Source organism: Peromyscus californicus, unplaced genomic scaffold (assembly GCF_007827085.1).
Source record: "Peromyscus californicus insignis strain IS unplaced genomic scaffold, ASM782708v3 Scaffold_6__1_contigs__length_162567912, whole genome shotgun sequence".
Taxonomy (NCBI): Eukaryota; Metazoa; Chordata; class Mammalia; order Rodentia; family Cricetidae; genus Peromyscus; species Peromyscus californicus.
In genome coordinates this window covers 149642400-149655143 of record NW_026294584.1, presented here as the reverse complement: position 1 = coordinate 149655143, position 12744 = coordinate 149642400, and the positions used below count along the sequence as shown (strand labels likewise).

The following is a 12744-nucleotide window of genomic DNA, read 5'->3' as shown; positions in this document are numbered from 1 at the left end:
TATGACCTCTTAAATTGTGACCATTTTAACCATCTCCATCTATCATGATCCTATCCAAAAATGAGATATCATCCTGTGGCAGGGAGTCGTTAGAGCCTCAGCAGATGTGGGAGGGCACAATTCAACCCATCACACATACCTCAAGGAAGAGTATAGTACTGACGGGGATTTGATGAGTGGGTGACGGAAGAGCAGAAACAAGAGAAATCAACCCTGGGCCCATCTACAACAGCTCTCAAGGACCTGGAGACCAAGATGCAATTTGTATCGGGACAGTACACAGAGCAAGGTCACAGCGCTAAGTACAGGCTTTTGGAAACGGATCAAATAACTGAGAGAGAAAGAACGAGAGGAGAGAGAGTCAAGGCTGGGAACAAATATCTTGTGCCTAAATACTGATGGAGTGATTTGAGACAAGCCATGCCAGTGACAACTCCAAGGAAGAGGCCTGAGGCGTTCATCCAATCAGCTGACGGAGCCGCTATCAGAAAGAAAAGGTCACCTCTTGTTTGACACCTAGCATGTACCATGGCCTTATGTTTGTCTTTGGAGCCATATTTCCGAACAAAGAATGTGAGGGCCTTTACCTGTGTTCCAGTCAATTACAAGTGCGAGAAGCCAATGGAAAAGCAAAGGGTACATGGAATGCCTTGTGAATGGCCCCACCTCAAGCTCTGAAGTCAGGTTTTTTAGAATCCCTCTTATCAGAAACATCAGAAATGAAGCTGTCCCCTTTCAAGTTCCCAGCCTCCTTAAGGAAAAATGTATATTTCTGCCAGAAGAATAATCCATATTTCCCTCAGTTCCCCAATCAGATACCGAGTGAAAGGGAATTTATTCAGAGAATAGGAAGTAGGAACTGATACAGCTTCATGTATGACTTATAACTGTATTGGTAATATATGTAAATCCAGGCATTATCTTCAATTTGCATAATGATTATAAATGATGCAATTTCTCAATGCATGTTTGATCTTTCCATGTCAGTATGGAAATGAACTCAAGTAGTATAAGCATTCGGATGAACAGAACAAATTCCTGTTTTAGCTACTAGGTTTAGCTAGACCCAGCTGTTCCGTCATCTTAATGCCTTCTTGAGGTACTGTTATAACTAGGAGCATTTTCCCTCTTACGTTTCAGTAATTATGAACACAAAGCACTAGAGAATCCGAAGACTGTTAATGTGAAGGCGAGGCATAGACACAGAAAGCAGTCTGTGGAGTACAACGCTTCCCGAAAATGGTGACAAAATCATACTCAACCTGAGGTCATTGTGGGCCATGAAAATTTGAGAGTTGACTGGAGGCTGGCAAGGAGAAAGGAAAGACAACCAGCAGGTCCTTGGCTGAGCAAATGCTAGTCCAAGACACAGAGCCCACACGTGTGATATAAAGATCCCAGCATCTCCCACTGAATCATGCACACAGAGTAAGCATGACGCCAAGTCTATTACACACACAACTAATGATAGAGATGTATGAAAAAGGTTTATTAACAGTAAAAGCCCTAAACTTTTCTTCAAAACCTGGCACAATGGCTTCATTTGTGTGTCAGCTCGGCTAGGCTACAGTGCCCAGTTCTTTGGTCACATAGCAAACTAGAGCTTGTTAGGAAGTTGGCAAAATGTGAGGAACTCAGTGGACTCGGAGTAAAGAAGATTACTGTTTATACATTGGGTGGGACTTAGCCAATCAATTAATTGAATTAAGAGGGAAAGTAACTCCCTGACAGAGGAGGGAATTCTGCTCCCTGCTGCCTTCAGACTCAGGACTGCAACTTTTCTGTGGTTCACCAGCTGGACAGCCTGTCCTGAAGACTAGACTTTCTAGTTGTCTTAGGCCAATTCCTTACGAAAAATCACTCTTCCTACACTCCTGCTGGCTCTGTGTGCACATCGCATTGGGTCTTCTGGAGAGCCGTAACACACAGGCATTGCAAAGCACACTGCACAGTGCTCCGCGTGAAGCCCAGTGGTTTTCAGGGGAGTACTGCTAGGCGAGGATACTTCCTGATTGCATGCCTTGAGGAACATTTCCTGCTCCTCCCTTCCCCCATTATCTACTGTATACTGTTAGTGGCCTCCACCCAAGGCACTAACTAAAGCCACTCCTACCTATCACCATACTCCTTCTTGGGTACTGGCTAGCTCTTGCTCAGTGGGAAATCACTAATCTAGTTCAACCTACCTGTCTCGTAGATGAAGAAACTGAGGTTTTGAAAAGTGTGACCCACCCCCAATATTGACTTATTAGTGGCCAAATAAATAGAAATCCTTAAATACAAATAGAAATGTTATGAGCCAAATTAAAATGTTCATTTATACATTGAACATATAAAAGCCAAGCACATAATAAATTGAACATTTGGCATGTAAAGTGTACAATTTTTTAAACATATCTGTATGGTATTTAAAGCTAGTACATAAATTGCTTACTGTCTAGCAGTCCCTCATCTTTGTCCAAGAATATAACTATCCCTCACTTAAGGTAATTTGGTCACATTATCTTGCTTGGCAGACTTTATGTGACTTTTTCTGCTTTAGTATTTGGTTAGAATGGGCACCATGACCCAGCCTGGACAAAGTTCCCTGTTAATTTTCAAAGCACAGATGAGCAAGAGAATGTTATGTGGAGGGGTAGGGGAGGAGTAGGAGAGGGGAAGAGACCTGAGTGGAGGGAGGGGATATTGGACACTGTGGTGGTTTGAATGTAATTGGCCCCCATAAGCTCATAGAGAATGGCACTATTAGGAGATGGGGCTTTGTTGGAGTAGGTGTGGCCTTATTGGAGGAAGTGTGTCACCATGGGGGTGAGCTTTGAGGTTTCATATATACTCAAGCCACTCCCAGTGTCTCAGACCACTTCCTGTTGCCTATGGGCCAAGATATAAGAACCCTCAGCTCCTTCTCCAGCAACATGTCTGCCTGCATGCCTCCATGTTCCACATGATGATAGTGGACTAAAACTCTGAACTGTAAGCCACCACAATTAAATGTTTTCCTTCATAAGAGTTGCTGTGGTCATGATGTCTCTTCACAGAAATAGAAACCCCGACTAAGGCAGACACTGAATTTTCCACTGAGAAAAAGAAGTTGGTTTGCAGTGAAAGAAAGCGAAGTCAAGACCAGAGGAGAGCAGTGAGGAAGGAGGGGCTATCCGAGGTCTGTCTCAAGCTTCCAGACAGCCCAGAGACCCATCCAAGGTTCATCGACCCCGTCTTTCCTTCAATCACACAAGATATAGTAATATCATTTCAAGAAAGCCCCCTTTACTTAGGTGTAAGCTGGTTAGAATCATGTTTTAGTTACAATAAAAGCATTCTTTTACTATTCAAACCAGAAAATAGCATTAAACTTTTAAACAATTATACAATTCTAAATCACAGTAGTATTTACACTCTGGTTTGATGGCATAAACTGTGAGTCCTCAGCAAAGGTCATGACTCTTAGCTGTGCACCAATATCGTCTATGCTGGTTTGATCCAGAACGGCCCCCAGCAGCGTGTGAGTGTGAGCAATTGGTCCCCAGTTGGTGGCATTGTTTGAGCGGGTTATAGGACTGTGAGCTTTGCTGGAAGATGCACATCCCCAGGCATGGGCTTTGAGAGTTTACAGCCTGGCCCCGCTTCCTTTCTCTCTCTGCCTCCTCGCTGCAGGCTTCCTCCACCTTGCTGCCATGCCTCTCCCACCATGATGGACCCTTCCATCCTAGAACTCTAGGTGAAAACAACCCTTTCCTAATTTGTGTTTTGTTGGGGTACTATTTATCATAGCAACAGAAGAGTAGCTTATACAGCATCTGATCTTGAAGGAATTTAGAAACTTTTACTCAGGTTGGAGGTGTGGTTACGCCGTCATTTTTATTCCACCATTATAGTCATCCAACTACTTGGTTTTTACAGTTTTGGCTTACTATTAATATTTTTAAAATGTTCTCCTTCCAGTGACTTGCTTTCTGAAATGCTGTTCTTACTGTAGACCCTGAAATATAATTGGATTTCTGTTACTTGAGGTGTAACAGGGGGTAATATTGATAATTTCATATGCCCCTGAAGGGAATAGATAATTGGCCAGGCTTTTTGTGAGATTTATCAAGACAGGGTGTAGTTTGGGGACTTGGTATTTGGTAATGAATAAGATTCTTTACAGCTCAGTGAGATGGCTCAGTTCTTGTCACCAAGTCTGATGACCCTGAGGAGTCGGGTCCCTGGGCCCCATGTGGTGAAGGGAGGGACTGACTCCAGGAAGTTGTCCTCTGATCTATACACACACTGTGGCACATACATACATACATACACATATACACATACACATATGTACATAACACATACACATACACGTATTGTAGGGACCAGTGTCAACTCAGGACACCCCAAGACCAAGTTCTCAGCACAAAGGAGATTTATTTGCCCCAGCGGGACAAAGGGCATGGACAGAGGACAAGGGAGGAGGGAAGGGAAGAAGGGAGAGGGGAAGGGGGATTTGTCCAGGAGAGGGACAACGGACTGCCTCTGGACAGACAGGAGACAGATGTGACGCACAGGCAAATGGCCGTTTATAAATGTAAAAGGAGAAACCCTGTGTTAGGATGAGGTGTTTAATTTTAACTGCCATGTTAATTAGGAGAGCCAAAGGGGGCTTCTGATTGTTGGACTTCAATACTTTGATAGCTGGACCTTGGTAGTCAGCCTCAGGAAGAGGAAGTGGCCAAATAAGGAAAGAGACCTTGGTGGCTAGCTTTAGGAATGTAATCTGTTGGGTTTTAGCAAGGCAGAGCTAGCTGGAGACCCTTCACATACACACATACACACATGCATACATAGTTAAAAAAATTTTTTTTAAAAGATTCTCTTCACCCTCAAACTCCCTGAAAGAATGTCCATACCCAGACTATTGCTGGCCTCTGTTGACTTAAAGCAGTCCTTGGCTGATGAAGATCAAGAAAATATGGAAAAAATAAATGATATAAAACCCAGTTACTTTAATGGGAAAGAGAACCTAGATTTCAAAAGAAAACTACAAAATTTATAAAGCTCACAGTCATTCCAATTATCTGGAATCACAGGTCCGTGCATCTGCCTTGGTGCCTGAAGTGTGAGGAGCCAGGGCATAGCAGAAGCAAGGGCCTAGTTTGTTCTGGCTCTTGCTCACTTCTGCTGTGGGGGTACACAATCTTATACTCAGTGTGAATTTCCAGGGAAGGGAGTGTGGACAGGGTCCTTCTCTGTCTGCACAAATCATGAACAACTCTCTCTCCCTGGGTTTTCAAAAGAAAGAAAACCAAACAGCAAGGAATGTTCTGCTGCATTGCTTGGAATCCCAGCTTAATGAGCACTCTGCCCTCGACTGTCACACACCTAGGGGACACAGGGATGGATACCCACCATCTGCCTGGACTTTGGCCACCTGAAGACACACCAAAGTCCCTGGAAGGTAAGAGCAATGCCAGGGGTCGGTTTGCTTTTAATCCTTCCTCTTCTTGACTTTTCCTGATTTTTCAAGTATGGCATCTCTCGGTCCTGTCTGCTTACCTTTGAACCTGCTCCTCTTCTCTCTCTCCCTGCATCTGAGAATCCAGTATATCACATGCGCCACCCAGTGAGCAGGGATGTGACCCCACGGTCACTTCTGACGATCCCCACAGCATGCCCATCACAGAAGGGAGAAAACACCTCATCACTCACCTCAAACTGAAGAGAGAATTTATAGTCGGAGTCCTTGGCCATATCCTTGATGTAAGAATCAAAGTCATCCAGCTGAACTGGGCTTTGTCAAACACAAAGAAAAGAATGTTTAAAGATCAACCTAAGAGCAGCTTATTGGTTAACACCACACTTGGTACTTTTCTTGGCAAAAATAGAAGTTTTCCTTTTCCAGGATGAACACTCACTGCTACTACATTCTTTAATTAAGGCTGTCAGTTGGCAATATAATTTTAGAAAAAGTATATATACGCTAAACTTTCTAGAGATGTCTAGATTAGATCTACACTTTGCCTTTAATTCAGCAAAAAATATATTACATACACACTTGCACATATATATACACACACACACACATATATATGTACACACATAATACATGTGTGTGTGTATTATATGTGTTTGTGTGTTGGATGTATGTGCATAGAAATACACATAAATGTATTTGTATGTGTATTTCTAGAGAATCCAGGCATATGAGAAAGATCAAGGGTTTACATTCCAGTGACCTGTCTGAGTTGTGGTTTGCTGTTCTTTATATAGAATGTGACTGGATAACCACCTAACTTCTCATAAATTCACTATAGTCATTGAAAAAAACGCCATTGCTACAGCCACCTCCTTGGGCTCACATATAACATACAGAGAGACTTGTTAAAGAGCTTCCTACGAATAAGGAATCCTGCAGCTAGCTACAGCACCCCCAGAGCAGGGCCCTGGTCAGCAGGTTGGAGCATTTAGCTAGGAAATGCCAAGTGTCTTGCCTGAGAGAACTGTGTTTAAGCTGGTAAATCTATACAACTGTAGAAATGGTTCAGAAGTGCGAGCGAGCGACACATCCAAGCCAAGTTTCCACACCGTGGTAGTTTCTTTTTTTATGAATAGGATTTAACTTGCTTGTTCTGTACAACTTGGTCGCCACTCTTCTCTTCTAGAAGCAGCCTGCGCCAACCTGTTCTCCATCCTACAGGAAGCTGTATTTTCTCCTCTAACCCCAGCTTTTCCATTTGGGTCGGTTCCACACACTTAACCCATGCTTTAGTCCTGTGACGTGTGTTCAGCCTCTCCCATCTGTCTGCAGTCCCACACCCCATTAGCAACTACACAGCATGGCTTAGGTATTTGGTTAAAGCTGTTGACTAGCTAATCTGGTAGATTAATTGATGACATTCATTCATACTAAAATTTTGGTAGATTGCAAGAGAATTAAAGTTCTCAGGTCATGGAAATTCTAATGTCTTTAATCAGAAGTGATAGAAACAATGGTTCTTGCTCATAAAAAAAAAAAAAAAAAACATAGCAGTTCCTAAAACATGCTGACATGCTTGGTGAGAGCCACGGATGCCTGGGATGTAGCTTAGTGGCCTGCTAGCATGTGCAAAGCTTCACCCTCAATCCCCAGCACAGCAGAACCAAGCAAACATAAGAGAGTCACAGTTAAGGGACAAAAGTGAGGACCCTGTTGTGGGGCCACTGGGGAGGGGAACTCTGACGAGAGCCGCGGCAGAGCAAGTCCTGGTTCAAGGGTTTTCCCTCTTTGACCTTCTTCTCTCTCTAAGGTACCAGTTGAAGATGGGCTCCCATGTCCAACCCCATTAAGCTGCTCTCCCTGGCTGCAGCTGTAGCGGGGCATTGATCTGAAAGTTGGATTTAACACTTCCAAACTGCACCTTGTTATTAGGAAACCAGGAGCATGCGTAGTGAAGGCAGAGCAGATTTGTGGATGAGAAGAAGCAAGCCCAGGAAGGAGAAGGGGGACAGACTGGGGAAGGCTGGCAGAGAGCTTGTACAGAGAAGGGGAGAGAACACTGGGAGCGGGGAGAGAGCAGCAGGATCATTTAAAAGATGGGGCAGGAGGTGGGGGAGGGGGCTGCATGAGGACCAGGGGAGACAGGAATCCGGAACCACAGAGTCCAGCCAGAGCTTTCTTCTTCTTGTTTCTGCCTGGGACTTGGAAGGAGACATCTCAGAGTGTCCCTTCCTCTTTGTCCTGTGACTCTGTTCCTGGATATTCTAGCCGGTCCCTCTATAGCTCACTTCAAAACCTAGCAGTAGTTTTGGGCAATGAAACTTTCCATCTCTGTCATAACGTTTCTCCAAATGATTGTCTCTTCCTGACGAATGGTCTCTCTGCTGTGCCCCTTGGTGCCAGTACTTCGTGTACTGACTTTAGACAGACTGTAGAAAAATGGTCTTACTGTGCCTGAAATTAAAATCCACTCAAAGCTAAATAAAAATATTGTATCTTAATGTTTCTTTTGAAATATCTTACAAAATTCTACATGTTTTCTTTTCTTTCTTTTTTCTGTATCAGCAATAATGTCACAGGAACCCCATTGCCTTTTTGAACTAATACACCAGTGTTCTGTCCTTGGTCAGAATAAAGACTGAATTCTATTTATAAAAAATGTTTCACTGTTTATATGTACTACAGAATTTTAATCAAGATAAACTCATAAACGTCTGAAATCAGCAGTGGATAATTTTCACTTGCTGAACTCATATTCTCACGATTTAGCAGTTCAGGAGGTAAGAACTCAGGCTAGCTAATTATCGTTCCTATTTACCTCGAAAGATTTCAGAGAGGGTATTATCAGAGTGTTAATTTTAGCACCAACTAGAGTAAAAACCTTTCTCTGTGACAAATGGAGAATTTCAAAACATAAAATGACCAGAGGCTTTTGTATACCTTTATGTACCTATGAAATGGTCGTGTATATGACGTGGCCTCTTGCCAGCTTTCTGTAGGTCCTAACAATTCATTCATTCTGTGGTTTCCTATGGTGAGAACGGATGTTTTTCCTGGAGTGGATTCTGTGATAAGCATCTCTAGTGGTCACTCCATCCCTGTGTGTAAACAACACACTGTGCTTTTCCACACGTACCCACCTCTTCTGAGGCATCCCTTCTCTTTGGAAGCATGTGATCTTTTGGTCCTGTTAGCTCAACTTGACAGCCTTCAGCTCTCTGAGAATAGAATCTCAGTCACGGTGTTGCCCAGGTCACATTAGCCCAAGGGCACAGATGCCTGTGGGAAGTTGTCTTGACTGTTTATGATGTAAGATGACCTAGAGCACTGTGGGTAGCACAGGGGGTCTCTGGGCAGGTGGTCCTGTGCTGTCGAAGACAGCTACCTAAGCATGAGCCACAGCACACCAGAAAGCAGTGTTCCTCCATATTTTCTGCTTCAAGTTCTTTTCTGTTTTGTTTTTGAGATGGGGTTCTCTCTCCGTAGCCCTGGCTGGCTGCCCTAGAACCCACAGAGAGCCACCTGCCTCTGCCTCCTGTGTGCTGGGATTAAAGGCGTGTGGCACCACATCTGGCCCCTGACTGAGTTCTTGCCCTGGCTTCCCTCAGTGATGGACTGTAACCTGTAAGATGAAATAAAGCCTTTTCTCTCCTAAGTTACATGAGTCAGAGGGTTTTCTCACAGCAACAGAAGGGGAGCTAAAATAGGTTTTAATTTGGAAAGTGAAGATCATTATGGTGAAACTCTAAGCATAACAGGACTACAGACTTACTTAGTTAGTTTCCTCTTCTTTAAGCCATTTTTACTCCTGAAAAATTGAAAAAAAATACATTTATCAGGATAAAAAGTTGGTTAATATGATTAAACTTTAAAGACCTTTAAAGTTTTTTATTAAGTAACTCTTAATTTTTTTATTAACTGTACCTCAGTTTTGTTACATTAGTCTCCTTAGGTAAAATGATAACTATTTCTGATTCATTTTAAGACGCCACCAGGCTGTGAGAATACACCTGCATTTTATATTTCCCATTTGCTGAAAACTGCGTCCTAGAGATAAAATTGCTGACTCCTGGTGGTTACCTAACTAGAATGTTTTATTCACAATGGAAACATCCATTTCCTGGTTTCTAGTGTCTGTAGACAAGAAAGAAGATGAATGATAAAGAACAAATGCCCAGAGTTCTGAAGGTTGGAGTCTTAGTTACGGACTAAAATAGCCTTGCCTGTCATTTCCGAGGTGAACTGTGTGAGTGCTGTGGGAGCATGACTTACACAATTCTACGTTCTTATGCTTTTAACATATATGAAGAAATAGACCTGCCACATGTTTCTTCTTAATCCATTAATAACCCATAAACTCAAGCATAGGAGGTGTTAATGTATGGTTTGGTTAATTACATTTACTTAGGATTATTTAGAATGATTGTTTTCATGCAGCGGGTAAAGAAATCAACCGTGTCACCTCACACTACGATAGCAGTTATTTGAAGTATTTTGTCATTGTATTTTATCATCTGTTCAAGTGGCATGTGTTAGCCTAATTGAGTTTATGAATGAAATGATAGCAAATATTGCTGTAGTCAATATCACAGGTCTTTAAATATTTTAATGAAGGCATGCATGCTTTCAAAAATAAATGTCAATAGAAAATAATCAGTTATAGGTACAAGTACCTTTATGTACCAAATTATTTATTTGTACATTAAAACTATGATTTTATAGATATCTCAGCTCCAGAAAGCCTTTAAAAGAACAAAGCAGTATTTTCCCCATGCTTTCATAGCATCTGGCAAGTAGCCATTTCTTATGTGGTATGGTGGATTCATGTTATCCCACCTGCTAGATGATGTGCCCTTCAGGGCTGGACACAGACAGTGGATGCCATAGTGGGTTGTCAATGAATGCTTATCACGATGAGTTGAAGCAAAATATCTTAAATTCATATTATCCTCACAATTTCACTTAGTAAGTCAACTATGCAAATTACACATCTTGTATTCTTTTCTATTTAAATTTCACATCTTGTACTCTTTTCTATTATATGCAGTTTTATATACGGCATGGAAGTAGAATAGGGCTATCTGGGAAACAGGGCAGGACTAGCAAGAAGGAAAGAAGGATGGTGGGTTGGGTATAGAAGGCAAGTATGCTCAAAGCCCATGACATACTTGAGGAAAATGTTTGTATGAGGGCCAGGAGCTGGCTCAAACAATAAAAGGTCTTGCTGACAAGCCCGAGGACCTTAGTCCAGCCCCCGGAACTCAAGGAGAAAGGAGAGAACTGACTTCTGAAAGCTGTCCTTTGACCTCCACATGTCCAATGTGGTGTGAGCCTGCAATCATAAACACACACACACACACACACACACACACACACACACACACACACACCCCACAGGCACACATGCAGAGCACACACACATACCACAGTGTATAATGAATGCATACCAGTAAAAGGAAAGACTATGAACTATTCTCAAACTGTCTAAAGAATAACACTAACTTGATCCTTGACTTCGGCTTGTGAGGTCCTACAGAGTGAGGCTTGTAGACAGACAGGAGGCAGTCAGGTCAGGGTCATAGGGAAGCATCCACAGTGGTACATGGAGTTTCCAGGTTTGGATAGTTTTTATTTCTTCCTACTTCCAAGTGAAGATGCCCCTTGCTTCGTTCCTGCTTCTCCCCTGCTCCCCTGGCCTCATCTTTTCTGTCTTTTATTCTTAGAATTTAGAAGAAATAAAACTTTCCCCCAACATTTCAAAAGCACTGATATTGGATGTAGTTGTATCACTTAGGATGCTGGAACCTAAAGAAAGCTCCATGGGCCCTCCTTTGGTTCAGCTCTCATGGTAGTAAGTTAATTTCAGGAATGCAACACAGCCAATTACGTGAGCAATTTGAGAAAGCAGAATGCCCAGGCAGGTGGCTGGCAGCTCTGCTAGGATCAGGGAACTGAGAGTGAACAAAAATTCCTTTCCTATCCAAACGGACTGCAAAGGGATCTGAAACAAAGGGGTGTGTGCAAAAGAGAGATGCTGAAACATTCATGCTGAAGCAGCGAGCTGCTGGTACTTGGCAGCTCGAGAGAAACCAGAATCATGGAGGACAGATACACACTTTTTCATTCTAATCCCATTTGTCATCCAGGGAACTTTCAGTGTGATGTAAAATTCCACTGCGTACTTTGTATGATGCACTGTGGCCATGAGGGTCCGTCTGTCTGATTTGTGGCCACTTTCAATGTTCTATTTAGATTCTGCTGAATCTGGAGTGTCCCTGTATCTGAAGGCTGTGGAATATGCCAAGACTGACTGATGACAGGCCATAGCCACACGGAGAGCATCTTTCTACACTTTTGAGTACTGTGCTGAGAGAGAGAGAGAGAGACAGAGACAGAGACAGAGACAGAGACAGAGACAGAGACAGAGACAGAGACAGAGACAGACAGAGAGAAACAATAAAGAGAAAGTTAAAATCTCCAGTGACTTAGAAATGAAGGTGGATTCTTCCTGAGTTCTACAGAGTCACAACAGCCTGTAAAATCCAACCACACGGCAGTCCATCCCTTAAAAGAATCCAAGGTTATAACAGAGACATGAAAATGCAGTGATAAAAACAACAACAACAACAAAAAACAGTACAAAACCCTAGAGGTCCCCAGGTTCGTAAGTGCAGCTGTTCCACACACTAAACAAACGCCACCATAAAATCTGAAAAAGGACCTTTAGGTTTGTATTCTACTCCAAACACAGCACTCAATGACCAATGACCTTGTATACATTTGAATACTGTAACTAAATGTCACCCTGTGCCTAAAATGCCAACCGTTTAGGAGTTAGAGCCGAAGTGTGAACGTTTGAGTACGGCGTGCAGGTGGCTCTGGCAGAGAAAAGAAAGAGCGGTGAATTTAGTTCAGCGTAGGAGATGCTTTAAAAGAGAGTCGGGCTCCAAGACCACCGAAGTCAGGAATCCTCATGGAGGCTAACTGACAGGGCACTAGTGCCGGACACCTACCACATGGTGGCAGATCTCATCAGACCACGAGAAACTGTCTGATGGGCTCTCTGGATTTCCTCTCAAACTTCTAGAGGCCTCTGAGGGTGGTAGCAAATCAATAGAAACTCATCTCTTCACGAATGCTTTGGAAGTGTGTGGGGGTGCAGCTCTGCTGTTTGGGGCTGTTGTTAATAGGTCGACGGCATATGAAGACAGACGCAATGGAGGGAGATTCAGCAAATGCAGGAAGGGGCCTGCAGCTCGAGCAGGGGGGAACGTGAGCTGGTTTTTTTTTTTTTT

The 12744-nt window shown here is 43.0% G+C and overlaps 1 protein-coding gene across 1 annotated transcript in view; it reads right to left on the bottom strand.

Annotated features, from left to right (window-relative positions):
* The window catches only part of Ptpro (protein tyrosine phosphatase receptor type O), a 213685-nt gene that overhangs the window by 24354 nt on the left and 176587 nt on the right, over positions 1 to 12744 (bottom strand). Inside the window, exons 18-19 of the mRNA XM_052719820.1 lie at positions 9222 to 9257; positions 5683 to 5764 (exon numbers count right to left, since the gene is read on the bottom strand). Coding sequence (XP_052575780.1) covers positions 5683 to 5764; positions 9222 to 9257 — 118 coding nt within the window. The remainder of the gene's footprint in view (positions 1 to 5682; positions 5765 to 9221; positions 9258 to 12744) is intronic.